This window comes from Panthera pardus, unplaced genomic scaffold (genome assembly GCF_024362965.1).
Source record: "Panthera pardus isolate Hobbes unplaced genomic scaffold, ASM2436296v1 HiC_scaffold_13, whole genome shotgun sequence".
NCBI lineage: Eukaryota > Metazoa > Chordata > Mammalia > Carnivora > Felidae > Panthera > Panthera pardus.
The window spans coordinates 197,827,016-197,848,877 of NW_026526688.1; the positions used below are offsets into that span (position 1 = coordinate 197,827,016).

General features: G+C 60.5%; 1 protein-coding gene across 1 annotated transcript in view; it reads left to right on the plus strand.

Annotated features, from left to right (window-relative positions):
• WDR1 (WD repeat domain 1) overlaps positions 1-21,426 on the plus strand; it is a 43,809-nt gene extending 22,383 nt beyond the window's left edge. The window contains exons 6-15 of the mRNA XM_053901692.1: positions 3,720-3,797; positions 4,378-4,458; positions 4,682-4,915; positions 7,495-7,587; positions 9,309-9,460; positions 10,797-10,884; positions 14,425-14,535; positions 16,670-16,843; positions 18,574-18,718; positions 20,302-21,426. Coding sequence (XP_053757667.1) covers positions 3,720-3,797; positions 4,378-4,458; positions 4,682-4,915; positions 7,495-7,587; positions 9,309-9,460; positions 10,797-10,884; positions 14,425-14,535; positions 16,670-16,843; positions 18,574-18,718; positions 20,302-20,408 — 1,263 coding nt within the window. The 3' untranslated portion in view covers positions 20,409-21,426. The remainder of the gene's footprint in view (positions 1-3,719; positions 3,798-4,377; positions 4,459-4,681; positions 4,916-7,494; positions 7,588-9,308; positions 9,461-10,796; positions 10,885-14,424; positions 14,536-16,669; positions 16,844-18,573; positions 18,719-20,301) is intronic.
• The last annotated feature ends 436 nt before the right edge of the window (positions 21,427-21,862 follow it).

Sequence of the window (21,862 nt, forward strand, 5' to 3'; positions counted from 1 at the left end):
GGGTCACTTTGGTGCTTCTCAGCCAGGCTGAGGCTGGCGAGAACTTGGCGAAGGATGCGGTGCGGCCCCTCGCACCACCTTACAGGGAAGACTTCAGAGCGGGAGGTGGGGGGGGAGCCGGGTGTGGAGGTGACACAGACCGAAGCAAGGCGAGGCCATGTTTCAGGTCAAGGCAGAAACCCCTTCTCAGAGCACTGGCTGTGGAGGCTGGGCTCGGGGAGGGGGAGGGCACCAACGTTGGAGCCTGTTCCCCCCTCCACGAGCTCACGACAGGGAACAAGGCAGGTGGGCCTGGGGCACGTCGCTGTGAGTGTCAGTAGCAGTCGAATGTCCAGGGGACGGCTGAGGCCAGCAGAGCCAGGGAGGGCTCCCAGAGGGGACATCTGAGCTGACCAGCTGGAGTCAGGCCAGGAGCCCCGTGGTGCTCTGACCCTATCAGTGACGTGGGCTCAGGTACATTACTTATTACCTAATGGCTTCAATGACTCTGTGTTCTCGGTGTCGAGAGGGGGTGATGGGGGGGGGTCAGGTGATGATGGGGAGATAGTGACAGTGGGGCGTTCTGGGGAGGATCACTGACCGGGTCCCCGCCAGAGCTCCAGTGAGTGTTCGCCGTGACTGATGGGCGGACAGGATTAGACCGGACCCCGAGGGCCTTCCACATCAGGGGATGGGGGATGGCCTGTGCTGTGACTCCTCTGGGGGGTTGGGGAGGGGCCGGGAGCCCCCGCTCAGTAGGTGGTGGCTGGGTTAGGCAGCCGCAGGAAGCCTTCGGATGTCTGAACCCTCCCTGTGAAGTTTCCCCAGACCCGGCCCTTCTTGCACTCAGGCTCACCTCCCCGTGGAGCGGGCTATTTTTAGCCCTCACTTTTTTGGTTAACGGGCTGTTCACTGCCGTCTCCCTTTAAGTGGGCTATTTCGGGAGCAGACATCAGTCTCCGGCTCATTTGGGCTCTTGGCTCAAGCTGCAGGAAAAGCTGACGGGGAGGAGTTTCTAAAGCCCGAGGCCTTGGGTTCACACAGCGCCTGGGCCTCGGCTTGTCTGCCGTGCCTGGCCCGCGCCAGACCGGCCGGGGCTGTCCCACAACCTGCCTTGTTCCCGGGCCTGGGGAGGGGCATGCTGCGTTCCAGCAGGGAGAAGGGCCACAGACCCACCGTGTGGTGTCCCCTGTAACATCAGGGGTACTGAGGGCTCTCAGAGACCCGATTCAGAGAGATGGGGCAGAGGGTCTGGGGAGGAGGGCTGTGGCAGCACAGTGGGATCGCTCCAGCTGTTGGCTGGACCTGGGCAGGTGTGGGGCTTGGGTGTCTGGTGCCCTTCAGAAGGGTGTCCTGACTAAGGCCAGCTGGGGTTGGGATACGGGGACATTCCTGTTCTCTAAGGGAAACCGGCAAAACTGAAGTTTGTTACGAGGCAGAATTAAATGATGGCTGGCCAGCTAATTCATAGTATATTCCTTACGCCCAGTAAAGGGGAATCAGCACCCCACCATAGCCCCCTATTTAGCCCAGGGTCTGCTCCATTTGTCGTGCGTGCTTTTGGTGTCCCAGTTGTGGGGGGCCCTGCTTCCCTGGGCCGGCCGCGGCTGGATGGACAGCACCTGGGTGGCTCCCCGCCGGAAGGCCCCAGAGCCAGTGCAGTCAAGTCCAGAGCTCTGGAGGAGAAATAGGAGCCCCGGGTTCTCTCCCAACCCTCTTGTCTCCTGGGAAGTGCCTGGAGGCTCCCTGAAGCCCTCGCGGTGGTTAGGTGGCGGGTGACCGGTGATGGTGGTGGAGGCAGAAGCAGCCAGGAGGGCTCGTAGGATCCTGGTTTGGAGAGCAGTTTGGTTCCACTGTGGCTCACGTTGCTGGACTGCTCCTGCTGCTGGTCTCGGAGCACAGACCCGGGAGCAGGGAAGGCCAGCCTTAACACAGATAGGCACACACAGCAAACTCAGGTCCCTGTCACCCCGGTGGAAGCTGGGCCCCGGGAGGCGGGTGGGTGGCCTGTTCGTAATAGGGACCCGCCTCCTAGCGGTCGCACAACCAAAGCCAAGTGCGGGCTGAAGCCGTGAGCCCGTCGTGCCTCCGTCAGGGGCACCGGTGATGGTGCCCCAGAGGACAAGTTCTTCGGTCAGAGCCAAGTCCCAGCCCCATGACGGTGCTCACCGGAAGGAGGCAGGAAGGAAAGCAGGCTGTGTAAACCAGCCACCAGCATCGCCCCCCCTCGGTGCTCAGGCTTTCTTGTCCCAGCTGGTCTCATCCTTTCTTGTCCCAGCTGGTCCTTCGAGGGTGACCTGGCCTCCCCACCCCTGCAGGGGGTCCTCCCGGTGAGATGCGGCTTTGGCTGCTTCTGGCCTACAGCTGAGGGAAGGGGAGGAAGTGCTGAATAGGAGGTGCCGGGCCTGCTTTGGGCTCCGGCTCAGGACGGGGACCGCATCTCGTGGGGCCTGAGCGCCTGGCCTGGAGCCAGATCGCAGTCATGTGGTGCTGTGGAGCGAGGGCTGCCTCCACCAGGGAAACCCGTCCTCCCCCTCCCAGCTGGGACTTTGCAGACACATGGATTCCTTTGATCCCGGCTCTGGGGCTCCACTGCCCGGGAACCCGGCCCCGACTTCTCCTTCCTGGCCTGGGTTTCTTCATGAGGACAGTGGTCAACGGTGTCCGTGAAGGGTTGTGACCGCAGGAGCGTTTCAGATGACGCGTTCCACGTGCCCTAACGAAGTTCGGCAACACGCGGCGTGATCGCCAGGCATTTGTTCTCGTTTCTGGAAGCCAGAGCCTGAGATCCAGGTGTCCCCAGCTTGTTCCTCCACCCCCCCGACTCCTTCCCAATTCTGTTACCTCTGGGGTTCTTTGGCTCAAGGGAGCCTAACCCCAGTCCGCCTCTATCTGGGCTTGTTCTGCCCCCCCCCCCCCCCCCCCCCCCCCCCCCGTCTGGGTCATTGCATTAGGACCATGCTAATGACCTCATCTTGATTGCTTCTGGAAAGACCCTCTTTCCAAGTGAGGTTTCCATTCAGATAGCACCAATTCAGCTTGTGTCTTTGGGGCATAATTCAACCCATAACATGACAGACACACATGCGGACCCCTCGCACGCAGCTCCTGATTAAGTTGAGTCAGTGCTTGGCTTTGGAGGGCACTGTGGGGCAGGTGATGAGTGGGGGGTTTTCCTGAAGGTTAGCTGTTTATACCCACAGAAGCAGTTAACCCTTCTTACCCTTGGGAGAGCTAACAGTGCTTGCCAGGGTGGGGAGGGGCAGGGGGTGTTTAGAGGATGTTTTCTTATACGAACCCTCGATTTGGGAAAGAGTGAGTTGTTCCTCTAGGAAAGGGACTCACCCCTGGAGGGTCACTTGGAGTCTTACTCCCAGGAAGTACATGACCATCGTTGAATTTCTGGTTGTTAGCTCCAACCCAAGGTGCTGCACCCTGGAGACTCAGCCAAGAGGCCTCCAGGTTCTGGACTGGAGTTCTCACTGGGCCCCTGAGGGAAGAGGGCGGGTTGTGTCTGCCAGAGGGGAAGGAATGCACCCTGAGTGTGGGAATGGGGAGGCCTGGCCCTCCCAGTGAGTCAGGGGCTGCTTCAGACTTGTTTATTTAAGCCCTGAGGTCGTCCTGTGACCTGGCAGTTCACATTGGCAGCCAGAGTGGATGTGTGAAGCAGACTGCATATTTCATAAAGAACTTTCCAGAACCTCCCGTCGTCAGGTGGATAACTGTACACTTTCCCACAGGACCACAGCCGCTTTGTCAACTGTGTGCGATTCTCTCCTGACGGGAACAGGTTTGCCACAGCCAGCGCGGATGGCCAGGTGAGGGCTGAGGGCGGGGGCGGGGGCTCATCGATGGCCTCCCAGTGGTTCAGGGCAGGCAGACCCTCCAAAGCCCGTCTTCCCATGAGGAACTAGAACTCCCCCTCCCTCCCGCTCCTGGAAGGCGCTCGGGTTACTGGGTTGGTGGACCCCTTTTCACCTCTCCTTTTGTTTTCTATTTTTGGAGAGAGTGTGAGCGGGGTGAGGGCAGAGGGGGAGAGAGAGAGAATCTGCGCTCAGTACAGAGCCTGATGTGGTGGTCGATCCCCCAACCCTGAGATCACGACGTGAGCCAAAATCAAGAGTCAGGTACACAACTGACTGAGCCACACAGGCGCCCTACCTTTCTCCTTTTTAATAGAGCTGGAAATCCCGTTAGCACTCGTTTTAGGTTGCTTTTTTTTAGGAGTCACAGTAGCAGACTCTTGACGGTAGAGCCGTGGCAGGAAGGGCTGGTTTCACGCACAGCTGGCAAGAGCATCCTCACACCTGTGACCCGTGTGTGTGTGTGTGTGTGTGTGTGTGTATGTGTGTGTGTGTGTGTGTGTGTGTGTGTGTGTGTGTGTTTATTCCTCAAAAGATCTACATCTATGATGGAAAGACGGGAGAGAAAGTGTGTGCCCTGGGAGGAAACAAGGCTCACGACGGAGGCATTTATGCCGTGAGTACAGATTTGTCTGCGGCTGTGGTCGGGCGGCATCTGTGTTTGCCATCATCAGTGAAGAGTTGGAAGCAGGGGCGGCGGTAGTGGGCTTCAGGGTCCCGTGGAAAGGGTGTCGTGGTCCCAGCGGGTCCCTCCCGGGCTGAGGGCTGTGGACAGGCTGCTTCCTGAGGCCCCTTCCCACTCTGTTCTCTGACACGTGGTCCACTGTTCCATTTGACAGATCAGTTGGAGTCCTGACGGCACCCACTTGCTTTCTGCCTCCGGAGACAAAACCTCTAAGATTTGGGACGTCAACGTGAACTCTGTCGTCAGCACGTTTACGATGGGCTCCACCGTCCTGGACCAGCAGCTGGGCTGCTTGTGGCAGAAGGACCACCTGCTCAGCGTCTCCCTGTCCGGGTACATCAATTACCTGGACAGAAACAACCCCAGCAAGCCCCTGCGGGTCATCAAGGTGAGGCTGAGTTAGGGGCCGGCCCTGGGGGCTTGGCAAGTGGGACGTGCGTTCAGCAGAAGTGAGAGTCCGGATGTCGAGCTCTCCTTGAGTTTCTAGAAGCACCAGTACTCAGGGCCTGGAGTGTTGGACGGTGGCCCTCACCCTGCGGTCGGGAGCCCCTCTGGCCTCCCTGGGGCAGCCTCCCTCACTTCGGAGCTTCCAGGTGTAACACACGGAGCCCAAGGGCATCGCTACAGACACGGAGGGCCCGCAGAGAGCCTCGAGGAGGACCAGGAGGCCTTGGCGCTGGACGTTGGCATTTAGTTTAGGTGGCATTTGAACGTGGGAAGGAGAGACTTTGGGTTTTGGGTGGTTCAAGCAGGGAAGGCCCGTGGCAGGGAATGAGCTTGGAGAAGCAGGTGGACCTTAGGGTACAGAGGCCTTGAATGCCCAGCTGGGAGTTTGTGCAGCAGCAAGCCACGGGAGGTGGTAGGACCCTGTCCCCGGCTCCCGTCCTGTCACCTGCAGGCTTCCTTGGGCCGGGTGATGCCCAGGGTCTGCCCCCAGTGCCCCTCCTTTGACAGGGATGAGTGCGTCTTCTCCCGCCTTAGCCCTTGTGATCTCACTATCTCTGGAAATCAGCAGCCAGGCAAGAGCCAGGAGCTCCCTGAGGACAGGGCGGGCTCTGCTGCTATCCCTGCAGGCCTTGCTTCTGCCCAGGAGTCAAGGGAGGCATCGTCCAGGGTGGGAACCACTGTGTCCTATTCAGGTGCGGATGCTGCATGGAGGGAGGACTGACCCACTGCAACGGCCGCATCTGTCCTCACTGCTGGCCTCGTGCCATCTGCTCTCATGAAGCTTCGCCCACCTTGGCCCTGAGGACGGGGCGTCCTTGAGTTAGGCCCCAGCCTGGCGTGATGGACGTGCCGTGAAGGTGTATCCGGCCTGACACTGAGCGTGGGGGCGCTGGGGGTGGGCCCCACCCCAGGACAGTCACTTTGCTGGGCCTCCAGATGTGATGGGGAGAAATTGGTTGAGACATTCAGGCATCGCCGTCAGCCCACCTGTGCCCAGGAGGGCGGTTTCCCATAGGTCACCAGAAGCACAGGGACCACAAGTTAGGCTTCCGTTCTCCCAGGCCAGCTCAGGGAATCTTGTGGGCTTTCACAGTTCTCAGAAGAGACTCCTGGCCCCGTGCCTGCCAGTGTGTAGGTGTGTGAATCCCAACGTATCTGGTGCCGATCCTGGGCTGCAGGGGTTTCTAAGCCACATGTGGGAGCTCAGGAAAAGACTGGAGTCAGAAGAGCAGTTCTCAGCCTTGGTTGCATGTTCAGATTTAAAAAGGGCTGGTGCCTGGCTTGCCCCAGAGGGACTGGGTCATCCCTGTAGGGATGGGCCTAGGTGCTGGTACTTGTAAACACACCCAGGGGATTCTCCTGTGTAGCTGGAGCACCGATTCTCAAGGGAGAAGGTCCATCAGGCTCATCCGAGAGGGCCAGCTTGTTAAAACACGGCAGCTGGGTTCGTCCGTGGACATCTGTGGGGCACGCGAAAGTCCGGGGTTCTCACAAGTTCCCAGGTGAGACGGCGGCCCCAGGCAGAGATTGTGCACAGAGCCCCAGGGCATCTTACCGAGTGCAGGTCCCGAGTCCCCAGGACACAGGTGGACGCCCAGTGGGGCTGGCTCTGGTCTGAGGACCACACTTAAAGTGTCAGGGCTGGCAGGGCCCTGTCCTAGAAGGAGACAGGAGGTGGGAGTAGCCCAGTATGTCCCCTGAGAACTGTGCACCGTTCCTCTGAAGACACTTGCCACATCGTGGCAACAAGTGGAACCCCACAGAAAGCTTGGAAGTTCCTGGGTCGGGGCCTGTGCAAAATTGTGCCAACCGTCAGCAGAGCATTACTGGGAAAGGCCCTCCTCCCGCCCCTGGTGAAGGGGGATCAGTGATCAGGCCCCCCACCCCCTTAACAGTTACAGAGGGGTTACGTGTCCCCTTTGCAGCAGAGGTCCGGCTGTAGAGTCCTCTGTGCCTGCCACGTTGCCAGGCAGGGAGGTTGGGGGGGGCGGGGTCAGAGCCCTCGAACAGCTTGTGAGTTACAGGTCTGGGAAGAGAATAGGCTGTCAGCAGCACCCCAGGACTGCCTGGGTCTCTCTGGGTGGCCCGGACGCCTTTCCACCCGCCTCTGAGCTCCAGACCCTCCCGAGACCCGTCTGTTAGCTGCTGCAGCTCCACAGGTGTGAGCAGCATTTCCCCCTTGTGGGGGCGCTACTGAGACGAGGCTCTTGGCTCCTGGGCTCCGTTAGATCCTGTCCTTGGCCCGGGTTGAGCTGAGGTACTAGGAGGGAAGAGGCTGCACGATACTTTTTTGTCACCTGCTCAGTCAGCTGGGGATAAAGCCGACCGGGGCTCCGGGGAGGCATTTGCAGGCACGCGGGGGGCCGCCGGGTGTTGCCACTGACGTCAGCGGCAGTGTCGAGGGTCTTCCGCCTCTTCCGTCACCCAGGGACGCGTGTCAGTCAGTAGAGGGTGGCTGGCAAGTTGCAGCGGCAGGTGCTGTGCTCCGCGCTCACCCTGCCCCGTCCGTGTCCCCCACAGGGTCACAGCAAGTCAATCCAGTGTCTGACGGTGCACAAAAACGGAGGCAAGTCCTACATCTACTCCGGGAGCCACGATGGACACATTAATATCCTTTGACTCACAGAGCTGGCTGTGGGGCCGCTGGCAGGAGACGTGGGAGGTTTCTGTCCTCGCGGAGCCAGAGGCAAGGACAGCCAGGTGGCAGCAGCAGGGCGCAGCCAGCCCTGGCTGCTCAGACGGGCCGTGTCCACACTGGGGACAAGGCTGCAGCCCAGACCTGGCGGGTCACTTTCTCCTGGGCGGCTGGGAGTGGCTCTGGATGGAACTCTGGACCAAGCTGCCTCTCTTCCGCGTGGGCCCCTCGAGCGGCCCGATCCCTCTCATAAGCAGTGAGTCAGGAGTCTCAGAATTCAGTAGAAGCTAGAACCTTTCAGGACGGTCCCCTTGTTTTAAAAGTGGAAGACCGAAGCTCGGAACGCTCCAGGGCCTTCCGCAGACTCACACTGCTTGTGGGCAGCAAGGGACTGGAGTCTGTTTCTCCCTCTGGTGAGGTTCCTGACGGTCCCTGGAGACTTTCTCTGGAAGCACGTGAAGCCGCCCTCACAGCCGCGCTGTTTGTGGCCTGGGGCCGGTAGCCCCTCCTCCTCCCAGGATTGTGGTCCATAGGGTGCTGGGTGGGGCCCGGGCAGGTCATCCAGCTGCTGGCGCCGTGTGAAAGGCCTGCCCCTGTGTGGACTGTTTCCTAGTCTGCGTGCTTCTTAGCTCCTGGAAGGGGCTGTCCCGGAACCGCGTGCTCCTTCCTCACCCCTGCAAAGCCGGCTCATCTCTCCAAGGCTCTGCGGTTTTCAGGGGAGAGATCCGGCTAGGGAGGTCTCCCCACACCCCCGGGGGAGGGGGCACATAGGTCACTCTCTACCCCGTCAAATGTAAGGAGGGTGGCATACGGTGGGAGCTGCATTAGAATCAGAGGCAGAGAAGGCTCTAGAATCTGTCTCTCCTGGAGCAGCATGCCATCTTCAGCTGCCCTGGCGTGGCCCCCCTCCCCTTCCAGGTCTGCCCTGGCATCGGAGCACACCGACATGAACCCCCAAGGCTCCCAGGTACTAATGTTCCCTCGGGTATGGAGGGCTGGGGTCTCCATCACAAGAGCATGTCAACAGTGGAGCACAACTGTAGCTTTCTGATGGGGGTGATGATCTTCATTTAAAGTGAGATTTGCGATTGTTCATATGAAAGAGAAGTCCCATAGCTTAAAACACACCTTCTACCGGAACACCCCAAACCCACGGTCTATAAACCTGCCCTGCCAGGTGGGTCAGCCCCGGACTGTTATGTGGTGGTCCTAGCTGGCCATCAGCTTGCGTGGGGAGGGACCAGTCTCCTGCCGACAGTCCCGGGCTGCATGGCCCGCCGCAGAAAGCAGGCTGCAGCATGGGCTCAGCCGCACAGCGTCCCATCCTGGTGACAAGTTACTGGCCAGCCTCCACTCTGGCAGGGCCCCGTCCCCCTCGCTGCAGGAGCCTGTCACGGGGGCGCTGTGACCCGCACACACCGTCAGCTGGTGGGGACTGGTGCGGTCCCCATGATCGGCTCCCGTGGCCTCAGGTTGCACTGTTTGTAACTCAGCGTGTCCTCAGTGGCCTGCTCGCTGCGACACCAGAACGCCTGTCCTGGAATTGAGACGTAAACTCGCCCTGGGCTTCCCCTCGGGCCCCGTGCCCACGGTCCTGTCCCGAATACGCTGCCCCAAGCGAGGGATGGCCAGGCCTCCCCAGTGGGGCCTGCACCGTCTCCTGGAGGTGGCCTTTCCTTAACTCCCCGCCCCACATTACTGGGATTCAGAGACCGGGGAGAACGACTCCTTCGCCGGCAAGGGCCACACGAACCAGGTGTCCAGGATGACCGTGGACGAGTCTGGGCAGCTGGTGAGCTGCAGCATGGACGATACGGTGCGGTACACCAACCTCACGCTGAGGGACTACAGGTGAGCGGGCCGGGGCCGGAGCGCGCGCCCTGGAACAGGAGGCCCTTTGCCTACAGCGCTTAGTGCTGCCAATGACACGTGGCTCTTCTCAGCACTGTCCCCAAAGGCTCCCGGGGCCAGGCCTTCGGCCACGGGCCAGGTTAGAGTCCAGGTGGCCCACGTAGACCATGACGGGTGTAGACCATGACGGGTGTAGACTCTGCCTGGGAAGTAGGCAGAACATCTCAGCCCGAGTGCCTTCCTCATTCTGTTCCTCAACAGCAAAGGAAGGCAACAGAGGAGATGAGGCTGCCTTGCGGGCTGTTGGGAAGGCCCAGCAAGGCCCTCGAAGGCCCCTGGCACGTGGCAGGTGGCTCCAGAGGACAGACAGGCACCCAGGTGATCTGAGTGAGAGGCGGTGGTGTCTCGTCTGGCTCTGGGGTCTTGAACTGGCCGGCCCCGGAGCTAGGATAGCGGCTGTTAGCAAATAGCCTGTAGCTTCCCGTGCACAGTGGGGAGGAAGGAGAGCAAGGTCTGGCTCGTAGAAGCACGGATGGGGCACCTGTCTCCCCCCCGCCCACCTGCCTCCCCACTGTGCTCCGTGTGCGGACCCCCGTCCCTCCAGGCTCCTGGAGACATGCTGGTGACCCTCACTTGGATGCGGTGTGTCCCCCCCCCGCACCTGGCAGGACCGGGCCTGGAGTCAGCCGAGCCTCACGGTGAAGGGCAGAAGCTGGCCCAGAGCCCGGCGTCCAGGCCCCAGCCGCCCTCCGTGCTGCCCCGTAGTGACCCCGCATCAGCACGGCCCCCGTGAAAGCCTTCCCGGGAGCTGCACGTGGTGCGGCACCCTGAGCCTCACCGGAGGGAAACCCCGAGCCACGTGGACCCCGCATTTGGCCTGGTCACAGGGGTGTGTGTGTGCAAGTTCCCCTAGGGCGTGGTTTCAGGGCGTCCGCCAAAAGCGAACACAGGATTTTCACCCATGAACGTGCCAGCTTCTTCGGAAGGGTCACCGTGCTGAGCAGAGTGGCTGTGTGGCTGCTGGCGTGAGGGGTGGGCTCAGTTCGATCTGTGCCCTGGGAATGCCAGGGATGGGGGCCAACAGCTCGTCAGGGGACCCCTTCCTTACTTCCTCTTGCCCGCCACCAGCCCCTGTGTGATCTCTGGTCTCTGTCCCAGAAAGGGTCCTTCCTCTGTGGTCCCAGGTCTCCGCTCGTGGCTCCTGTGGCACGGACGGAGTAGAGCTTTCACTTTCTACCCCGAGTTGCTCGGGTGTGCAGTGAGTGTGTGGTGTGCTTAACACGCACACTGAGCCCCCGTGAGGCGGGTGTAATGCGTTTTCCCTTGTCTCCAACAGCGGGCAGGGGGTTGTGAAGCTGGACGTCCAACCCAAGTGCGTGGCTGTGGGCCCTGGAGGCTACGCCGTGGTCGTGTGCATCGGGCAGGTAGGTCCGCGTCGGTCTGGCCAGAGGGAGCAGCGGAGCGCCAGGTCTGAGGTCCGAGCTGTGCTGCTCTCCCGTTTGACAGGAGCTCTGACACCTGTCTGTACCGAGCACTGCACGTGTGTTCGCTCAGTCGGTCCTCAGCAGTCCTGTCCTCTAGGACAGCATCATCCCCATTTTATAGATGAGGAAACAGAGGCACAAGGAGGGTAAGCTGCTTGCCCACGGTCTGCGGCAGACAGAGGGCAGAGCTGCAATTCGTACCTGGGCAGCTGTCGCGCATCAGGCATCCTGTTGCGACCGGCGCAACAAACACCGAGATCAGGGTCCTGAGGGTAGGGGAACGTAAGAAAAAAAAAAGAACAGAAGCCAGTTTGGGAACAGGAGGGTCCCCTGGGCTGATGGCCCAAGTGACGGCTTTATTGTTGCTGTACACAATCTTTTATATCAAGACTCTTATGGATCAGGTCATTCTAAGAATAAACAGGTTTCACATGATCGCTGCCAGCCAAAACATTTAGTTCTGTGTACCTTCTAAACGGGTCACAACAAGACCTTGTTGATAGATTGCTAGCAAAACACAGTTCCCATGTTTGTTTCTCTTTGACCCGGGGTAGAAAGGGGGGTAACATTACTGCCAACACCCACAGACCACAGGCTTCAGGAATTAGATTTCTCAGCCTTGACAAGGCTTTCGTATGCCTTTGCAAGTGGGGGGATGGGAGGGGGAACCACCGGGTTGGCTGAGTCAACAGGGAGCCGTTGCTCGACCCGGTCTCGGCCTGGCACCGGGGTCCGGCCTCCCACGGCACCCCCCGTGTCCATCGGCCCACAGGCCTGCTGGAGGCACAGCAGGGGCGGCGTCCTCCTCACGACAGGAGTTCACATCCCAGCCCCGAGCCCTGGAGCCGTGTGATTCCATGCACGTTCCTCGCCCTCTCTGGGTTCTGCTTTTCTCCTCCCTCCCTGACAGCTCACGGGGAGGATTTCGAGGACGTGTGGGTCCGGCCCCTCGTGCCCGTGTAAGTTCGTTCGTAAACGAGGCCGAGGCAGACAGTAGTCTGCTCTCTTCCCCAAGGCTGCGTGATGGCCGGGGCACCTGGGCCATTCCAGCTGTGCAACCTGGGTTCCTGTTCAAGACGGGCCACCTACACACCTGATCTTTCAGCATGTCAGCATCTCTGGTCTCTCGACTGAGACCCCAGCCTGACCCGCCCACGTCCTGCTCCGAAACCGGCGGCGCGTGTCCGCAGACCCGGGCGTCCCGCCATGTAGATCAGGGAGGGCAGGAGTGACCGAGCCCCCGATGGCAGGAGCGACAGCCCTGCTAGAGAAGCCGCTCCGAGTAGCCGCCCCACCCCGTGCCGCGCCAACGGACTTCCGAGTCCCAGATAAGAGGAACTTAGGCCGGGCGATTACCAGGCAGCCTGGGTGGTCAGTGGGAGAACTGCTGGAGTGAACCGCGTGGAGTGCTGTGGGGCGGGGGAGGGGGCGGGGGAGGGGGCACGGAGAGGCAGCCTTCCAGAAGGATGGGCGGGGCTGGGCTCTGTGGCAGGGCCTCAGGCGGCAGTTTCCTGCCTGCGGAGGGCCGTCCTGACAGGCCCTCCTCCAAGGCTCACGGCGGCGAGGCGTGTCCAAGCGGGTCAGGGGGGCCACGGAGCACAGCGTCGTTCCGTGCCGTGCCGCTGCTGCCCTGGCCCTGCCCCTCCCCCGCTCCGGGTAGGAAGCTTCTCTTGAACTCCCCAGTGCAGGCCGTAGGGTCAGCGGAACATGCCAGAAGGGGGCTGTGATTCTAGGTCAGGAAACAGCCAGGGTCCAGCCTCGTCTCAGATGCTCACGCTCCTAAGGCCTCCCCTGTCGGGTAAACCCAGTGCCCGCACCTGCTGGGCGGGTGACAGGGGCAGGTTGTTCAGGTGCATTTTCATGTCTCAGTGAGGGTACCGGCACCCACCCACCTGCTCCTCTTCCCCTGGCCCTCACCCCATAGGACACCAGAAGCGGAAGCCACTGGAGAGGGGGGCGGGGGGGACAGCTGGCAGCTCGGGCCGGGGTGCGGTGGGGTGAAGACAGAGCTGTCCCAGATCAGGGCCATGCTGTCTGGGAACAGGCCAGTGAGCTGGTGGCAAGAGGGGAGGCAAGGAGCGAGTGGGGGTGCAGGGCGGCAGAGGGTCCCCACCAGATGGCAGGAGGTACGCTGTGCTAGCCGGGGACGCTGAGGTCTTGTGGGCCCGGACGTGCGTCCCAGCTTGGTGGTTTGTTTTCTGGGTTTATTTTGGTTTTTTTCCTGTGTTTTATTAAAAATTTTTTTTTAATGTTTATCTTTGAGAAAGAGCACGTGAGTGGGGGAGGGGCAGAAAGAGGGAGACCCAGAATCCGAAGCAGCCTCCAGGCTCTGAGCTGTCAGCACAGAGCCCGACACGGGGCTCAAACTCACCAACCGCGAGATCATGACCTGAGCCGAAATCATGGTGGCTTAACTGACTGAGCCACCCAGGCGCCCCACAGCTTGGTTTTGCGAGTTGTGAGGCCTCGGACCTGTGGCTCTGGGTGTACCCCAGTTTCTCCTTGCACGGTGGGTGGGGTGACATGCCCTCTCCGGGGTGGGGGAGGGGCCCACAGCGCGTGCAGCACCATTGGCAAGGCTGTGGCACATGCTGCGTGAACTTCAGCGGCTATTTTGCTTCTGGCAGGGACTATATTTGATAATGTTGAGGCACCTCCAGCATCTTTTAGCCTGGGAGGCTGAGTAGGTCTGTGTGCGGAGCCCCTCGGTGGGGCTGGGATGCCCAGGCGCTCAGCCCTGCCTGAGGACTCCGTCCTGCCCCCGACGGAGTCCGAGGAAAGCAGGGACGTGCTGCCAGGGGGCGCGGTGGGGCGCCTCCAGCCGCCTCTCTGTGTGCCACCCGCGCGTGCTGTCCTTCCCGCTCCCTGGGACCAGGCGCGCTCTGGAGGAGGCCTGTTGGGGGGAAAGAGCCTCCGTGGACGTGGGCCTGGCTCTGCTCTCTGCCCACTGGCGCCCACCCCTGGGGCCCGGTTTTCTGTCTGGAAGACGGGTACCAACACCGTCTCCCCAGCCGCGGGGGACACCCGTCTGACACGTTGGAGGTTTCACACGCTGCAGATCAGAGCTGCGAAGGGGGTTTCTTTGGACCTGGGAAACCAGAACTGAGAATCGTCGTGTGTCCCGTTCGTTCCCAGTGTTGCCTTAGAGCCAAACGTTTGTGTCTCTTGAACCTCGTGAGAACGCTGTTCGGCAAGGCTCGTTTACTGTGTAACAAGAGGAAGGGAGTTCAGATGGCAGATGGCTTCCCGAGGAGTGGGTGCTCGTAGTGGCAATGGCAGTAACGTGGCGATGGTGACAGCAGCTGGTATTGTGATACCGTGACTAGGAACTGTCACTGTCCCCAACGGCTAGCAAGGGAGGGCGCACGGCCAAGGGTCCCAGGGCCCCCGCCCCCAGCGAGCTTCGGGACAGAGCTCAGAGCAGGGCCGAGCAATCTGACCCTGGCCACTGCACCTTGACTGGTGGACTGTGCTTTTCAGATCGTCCTGCTCAAAGATCAGAAGAAGTGCTTCAGCATCGACGACCCTGGCTACGAGCCCGAAGTCGTGGCGGTGCACCCCAGCGGTGAGACGGTGGCTGTCGGGGGCGCGGTAAGGCTCCCGTCCCTCACGTCCTCTGCCCTGGCTCGTCTGGGTGGTTTGGGGGTGACACGAGCCATATGAGCGCGGGGCTGACCCGAGGCAGGACGGGAGGGGAGTGGTGGGGGCCCCAGGCAGTGAGCTCAGGCGGGGTGGTACTGGGCCGGAGGGCCTGCAGCAGGAGCCATCGGCCACGTGAGTACTTGGGGCACACGTGACTTGGCATGTTGAGAGGACCGGCATGGATGAGCTGGGCTTGCAGGTTGTAGAAGGGAGCGTGACGAGAAGATGCTCAGGCCTCGGAAGCAGCGCTGACCCGATAGGTGCAGGGTTTTCCTTCAGTGCTGGCCCTGTCTTGCACCGTGTGGCGCTCCCGCTCTCTAAACCTAGAGCCGCGGGCCCGGTCTTTGCCCGCCAGGCCGAGGCAAACCGGTTCCCTTCTTCCCGTCTGGTCCTGGGGGGTCCCTGGCGGAGGAGGTCCGGCAGACCTTCGTGCCTCCAGGGAAGGAAGCGGGCGTCAGGCAGCACCTGCCGTGTCAGAGACCGGCCAGGGGCCGCCTGCTCCCCAGCCGCTTGAGGACCCGGGGATCAGCTGCCCACCGAGAGGCGCACAGCCGTCCTCATGGATCCGGCGTGAGGGTCGAAAGGCTGGCCTGGGGGCGTGGCTTGCACCTGGCGCGTGGGGTGCATCAGCTCCACGCTGGCCACTCCACTTGTCCTTGCTGCCTGTCCGTGCAGCAGCAGACGTGTCCCTGTGAGTGTGGCTGCCCCTCCACAGGGCGCACCGCGCCTCCTCCCACCAGGCAGCCCAAGGCCGGGACTGGGCCACAGCCCCGGCGGTTCCCACAGGGCTCCCACCCGGCCCAGACACCGTCTCCGTCGGCCGGCGCACCTGCAGTCCCAGTGGTCTTTCCTGGGCCCGTCCCCCATTCCTTTCCAGATGCTGTCCTCTGGCAGGTTCTGAGAAACAGGTTTCACCTTCTTAGGGAGGAGCTCACAGCCATGGTCCCGGGGTAGGAGGTCAAGGTCAGATGTGGGGTTTGAACCTGGTGTTCCCCCTGCAAGCCCGTACCACTGTGCCCTGCTTATCAGACCTTTACTGTTTCTCTTGAAAAGAAAGATGGCTAGTTTGTCGTCCCCTCAGCTGGTACCCCGAGGCCTCGGCAGCTTCCATCTTTCCTGGTTGTCTACCACTCCTGGCCTATGAATCGCCATTATGGAACAGGACATACGTATGTCTATACCGAGTTTCCCCACGTCTCACACACACTAGCTGTCTTGGTTTATTTTGATGACCTTGCAGCAGGTGGCTGTCCCATCACGTACTTGGCCCAGTAGTGGACATCGGTGTGGGCCTCCCAGGATGTGCTTCATGTGCCATCTGTGAACACAGGCTTTTCCTTCGCTGGAATGTGTTCCTCGTGGGCAGTGTGCTCACGAGATGTGGAGCCCCGACCCCTGCTGCATTAGGCATTGGATGGGCTTGTCGCGTGAGCTCCGGGACTCCCGTGCTCAGGAACCCTGCGGGGGCTGGACGTGGCTGTTCCTCCCATGTTAGAGGCAGAGAGGAGTGCGTCGTGGACATAGCTAGGAGACCTGAGATTGTCTGTGCCACACTGACAGCTCGACTGCCCCGAGGGGGCGGGCTGGCCCTCCATCTGCCTCCCAGGGCAGCCACAGGGACATCCTAGGCAACAGCAGGCTGGACAGAGCAGGGGCCTGGTCGGAGTGAGTTGGTACCTGAAGGAAGCAGGGCAGGGACAGAGCACAGGGGACAGGCAGTGTGGCCAGAGGGGACAGAGCCAGACCAAGGGCCCTCACTGGAGTGCTGTCGTGTATAGGTCATTCTCAGAGCTTGGCCTGTGGTCACCTGTGTTAGAACTTACTGGAACATTTATGAAAAAAGGCAGAATCCTGAGCACCCAAACACAGAGTCAGAATTGGGGGTGCCTAGCATTCTGCATTTCAATTACCTTCCCGAGTAATTCTTCCCACTGTGCTGAGCGAGCCCTGGGAACTGCTGAGAGGTTTTAGGAGGGTGTCAGGAGCGTGTGTGTGTGTGTGTGTGTGTGTGCGCGTGTGTACACGCCTGTGTGCACTCGTGTGCACACAACGGGAAGTGACCTGCCGCTCTTCTGTCCTGCAGGATGGGAATGTCCGCTTGTACTCCATCCTGGGCACCACGCTGAAGGACGAGGGCAAGCTCCTGGAGGCCAAGGGCCCTGTGACCGATGTGGCATACTCCCACGATGGCGCCTTCCTCGCTGTGTGTGATGCCAGCAAAGTGGTCACGGTCTTCAGCGTCGCTGATGGTTACTCGGTGAGTGGGCGGGCCGCACGGCTCTGTCCCCGTGCCGGGCGGTGCAGATGGCGAGTGGGGAGCCACGGATGCCCAAGACCACGTGGCACCCATGCTCTCAGAGCTGAGTGACGTAGGGCAGGGAGATACACCCTGTCGTCCAGGAGCTTGTGGCTGGTTAACGAGGCAGAATGGTTGCCAGGAAGGGCCCCGGGCACCGGCGAGGCGTGCTGGGAAGACAGACCGATCGGTCACCCGGATGGCCTGGCTAAGTGACTCCTGGTCTCAGGGACCTTCTTTTTCGCCAAGGTCGAAGGGCTGAGACTAGATTTTCCTCTGGAGTCTCACTGCCATTTAAAGTCTTGGGAAGGTGGACACTGATCATCCCAGCACTGTTCGTGTGGGGGCAGGGCGGGGGGGGGGGGGGTTGGGTAGGAAGCTGGGCAGCGGCTCAGCGAGGGTAGACGTGCCTGGGCCTGGGAGGACAGCCAAGGAACTTCACAGCCAAGGGGCGGGAGCGTTCATCGTGGGGAGAACTCGGGCCCAGAGCTGTTCGCCCCGGTTCACAGACAGGGGACTGAGCTCAGCTAGGGGTTCTGTCGCTTGCTGTCTGTGGCCACAGCAGGGGGCACTGGCTGGGGGGGTTCCGGGTCCCTGGGCCCTTCAGTGTGCCAGCCCCCGCACTTAGGATGGGTTGGAACATGGCAGAGGCTGAAGAATTTACCATCTAGATTCTGCCATTAATGTCTCGCTGTGTCCCCTCATCCATCCAGTCGTTTTCATCTTTATTTTGGGTGCTTTTAAAGTAAACTACAGACGTCCGTATGTTTCCCCGTAAATACTTAGGCTTATGTATCGTTAACTAGAGGGGAGTCTCCTTTTAGTTGATGTCTTTCCCGTAACGTCACTTCTGACGGCAGGTGTGAGCAAATGCAGGTATACGCTGGAGTCGGGCACACGCCTGGAACCCGGACCTCCACGGACAGAACACCCCGCCTCCCAGATTTCCTTCGGCCCCCTGACCACGTTCCTCAGACTCTATTTAAATGACTTCGTCTCTATGCCGCCCAGGTCTGGTTCACGGCCTGCTAAGTAAGCGGTCCTCGGGAGCGGGACCAGCAGTGCACAGACCAGGCACACTTGGGAAAGAAAATCACCATCAGGTGGACCCTTTCTAGGGAATAAGAAAACGGAGTGCTCTGAAGGAAAAGCATTCCTCAAGCATCAAGGGAAGCATTAGGCCTCGTCCAGCTCACAGCCTCTGTCCGGGCCCCTGCCCCCAGCCTGGGCTCCAGGGCAGAGGGCAGGTGTGTGAGGGGAGAGGCAGGCCGCCCTCCCTCTGCCCCGAGCATTCACTTCACTGAGTGCTGCCTGCACGGAGCAGGACCCCTTTGAGCCTGGGTGGCTGTTTCTCGGCAGGTGTTCCTGTCCCCTCGCTGGGCCAAGGGCTCAGTGTGGACCGCACACACATCTAGCGCTTCAGGATAAGTGCTGTGATGCAGGGGGCCCAGGGGACGCAGTGGCTGCTGCTTGATGTTGGGGCGCTCCTTCCTGGGCCTCAGTTTCCTCCTCTCACAGAGCAGCGGGCACTGTGGGTTCTTCTGAGGCGTCCGTGAGACGTGCACAGTGCCTGGCAGAGAAAGCGCCTCTGAAGTCGACCCTCATTGTCACCGCGAGGGCCGGGCGAGGTGACACACGCCACTCTGGCCTGAACCCTGACTACCACCTTTTTGTTCTCACCCCGCGACTAGGAGAACAACGTCTTTTATGGACACCATGCAAAGATCGTCTGCCTGGCCTGGTCCCCAGACAACGAACACTTTGCGTCCGGCGGCATGGATATGATGGTGTACGTCTGGACCCTGAGTGACCCCGAGACCAGGGTCAAGATCCAAGGTGACTCTCGCTCCCGCCTCGGCTCCCGGGCCTGAGTGTCCCGTCTGTTTCTGGGGAGTTGGCCGGGAGGCACGGTTCCGTCTGCTGCGTTCTGCCGGCCCCTGCCGGACACGAGCGACCAAGCACGCTCGTGTTCCCAGCGTGAGAGCAGGTGGTCTCCGTCCACAGGGCACGGGGGTCACTCTTGACCTCTCCTCCTGTCTTAGTCGTTGGGCCTCCGTGCCAAAGCATCACAGGCTGGGCGGCTCAAACCACAGAGCGACTGCTCACAGCTCCGGAGACGAGGTCGGTGTGGCTGGAGGGGTGGGGGGGCTCTTCGAGGTCAGACACTTCTCGTCGGGCCTCACGCGGGGGGAAGGAGCAGTGCTCCCGCTCGTGACCCCAGCTCTTCTAAGGTCCTACCTCCTAATACCGTCGCCTTGGGCGCTAGGTTTTTAGCATGCGGTTTTTGGGAGCAGACGCCAACACTCAGACCACGGCACTTCCCTTCCCCCTCCTCACCCCCTTGCACCAAACGCTGAGCAGGGTAGATTCTCCGCCCATGGTGGGCAGTGTAGTGGAGCCTCATGTGGCCTTCACGCTTTCCTAGCACCCCCCCCTTTTTAAAAACAGGTGAAACTATTCTCCATAAGTTTTATTTAATGCAACACATTTTTTCTGCCTGTGGCTCCGTAGTCATATGTGGCTCAGAGCCCTGGGAGGGACCAGGCCTGTCCGAGGTGGATCTGAAATTCTGCCTGGTGACACCCCCCCCCCCCCCCCCGCCTCTCCCTCCTGAACTGCTCCTCAGTGGCCTCCTTGTGCCATCTGGTCCCCCTCGCCCTTTTCTGCACAGCGGGCAGCCTTTCGTGTTAAAACAAATGGGAGGCTTTTCTATTTAATAGTATCTCTGAGTCCACCTCGAGGCCTGTTGCGGGTGCTGTAGGCAGAGGGAGGGCACAGCAGGCTGCGGGCCACACAGGACAGATTCCCACGAGCCCTCCTGGCTGTGTAGTAAGACCCAGCAAGTTCCCGGTGCAGGTGTCCGTTGGGCGAGGGCAGGAGACTGGGGAGGAATCGGGTCATGCCTGGTGCACCTGTTACAGAGAGGGGTGAGGTGAGGAGACCCCGCCCGCCCAGTGCTTCTCAGCCTTTATTCATTGCCACCAGCATTTTATTACCGCAGACAGCCCAGGAAGCCGTTTGTGTACTGTCTGTGTCTTGCTTTATGCACAAAAAAAAAGATTTTTTGGGGGAGGAGCAGTTTTGTCTCCCAGGGGAGGTATCCGGTTGTCAGGACGGTACCCGTGTCTGGGAGGTCCAGCAAGGACGCTGCTGAGCCCAAGCGTCAGTCATGCTGGGTGCCGGGGAGGGGGGGGGGGGGGTCGAGAATGCCTGCGCCCACCTTTCTTCCCCCCCCCCCCCCCCCCCCCCCCGCCCCATGCTTCTCCTGCGAAGAGGGGCAAGGTCCGATGAATAGCCGTCCAACTGGGTTTCTCGGGCCTGTTGTTGGTGCCGGCGCAGCGGGTCTCCTGCCCCAGGCCGAAGGGGTGGTGGGACTGGGGACGCGGGGCCCTCGTTCAGAGCGCCTTCTTTCTTCCCAGATGCGCACCGGCTCCACCACGTCAGCAGCCTGGCCTGGCTGGACGAGCGCACGCTGGTCACCACCTCCCACGACGCCTCTGTCAAAGAGTGGACAATCACCTACTGAGGAGCCCCTTCCCGTGGACGGACCGAATCAGGGACTAGCGCCTAACCGCAGCAGAACACATCATTTCTCTAAATCTCTCTGTCGTGCGCCCCCCGCCCCTGCCCCCCTCCAGAGGGAGGGGCCTTAGCTCACGAGCACCCGCGTCTCGTCTCTGCAGGGTGTTCCTGTCTGTACACGTCCTTCTGAAAGCTTTAGACAGTGACCGTTTGCACATGAAAAATAAAGCAAGCACTTAAACAGCGTGTGGAGCGTAACTAAAACCCACCACCCAGCCCAGCCCAGCCCGAGTGCAGAACATTCCAGAGGCAGAGCCTCGAAAGCACACAGACCCGCTCGCCCACCGCCCCCCTCCGGCCCCGCCCCCGCGGCTCTTGCTCTCTGTCCGCCACCTGCAGAGCGCCCCCTGCCGGCGAGGAGAGGGCGCGCCCCGGGCAGCTCAGCGAAGCCGGCCTCGTGTGTAGAGCAGGTGCCGCTCGGAGCCGGGGCGCGCGCTGTGTGGTGGCCTCCGCAGCGGACCTTGTGTTCACTGTCCGTTTTTGTGCTTGATTTTAAGAACGGAATTGCGGGATTTTTTTTTTTTTTTTTTTTTTTTTTTTTTTTTTTAAGTGTATCTTAACTGTTGCCTGTCCGTGTTTACGGGCTAGCGCGCTGAGGGCGCCGCCTCCGGGTTTCAGAGCCCTTGTTAGCCGGACCCAGGTGTCTCGGCCCCCGTTTGCCCTCCCGCTCTGATGTGTTCCTGTCTTTCTTTCCCCCTTCTGCCCTCAAGAGCAAAGGTTAATTTAAAGGCAGAGGTGAAGTCACTGTAAACTAACCTGTTATGGTTTTCACCTTTTTTTTTTTTCAGTGCAGAAATTAAAAGTAAGTATAAAGCACGGTGATCTGTAGTTCTTTTGCGTGTGTCGGAAATTGCTGGTAAATGTCGGCCGAGAGCAGTCGCTCCCTTTGCACTTGTGAAAACACTTTGAGCGCTTTAAGAGATAAGACCAAGAAGTGATTAAATGTCTTTCTCTTCACTGTGGATTGCTGACTCTGTGTGGTGGGGGGCCCGTGGGGGTGGGGACGGGGAGAGCTGTGCAGGACCTTCTGGTTTCTCCCTGGCCTGCACCCTCAGAGGGAGACAGTTCCGGAACCCGGATCGTTGGATCTACCCAGTGGTGGGAGAGAAGCCCCAGGGAAGGGGCCTTCTGGATCCTCATCCCAGCTGCCAAATTGCTGTGTGACCTGGGCCACCTCCTCTCCCTTCTCTGGGCCTAAATGGATTATCTGTAAACTGAAAACAGCGGACCAGATGATCCCCAGATCCCACTGATTCTCAAGTGCTGGGGCAGTCTGTGACCTTTCTGGGGTTGCTTTTAAAAGTAAGGAATAGCGTGCATTTAGATGTGGGAAAAAACCGAAATTCCCAAACACTCCTTTTAATTGTGAAAGGTTATCTTCTTGGCTAGAAAGACAAC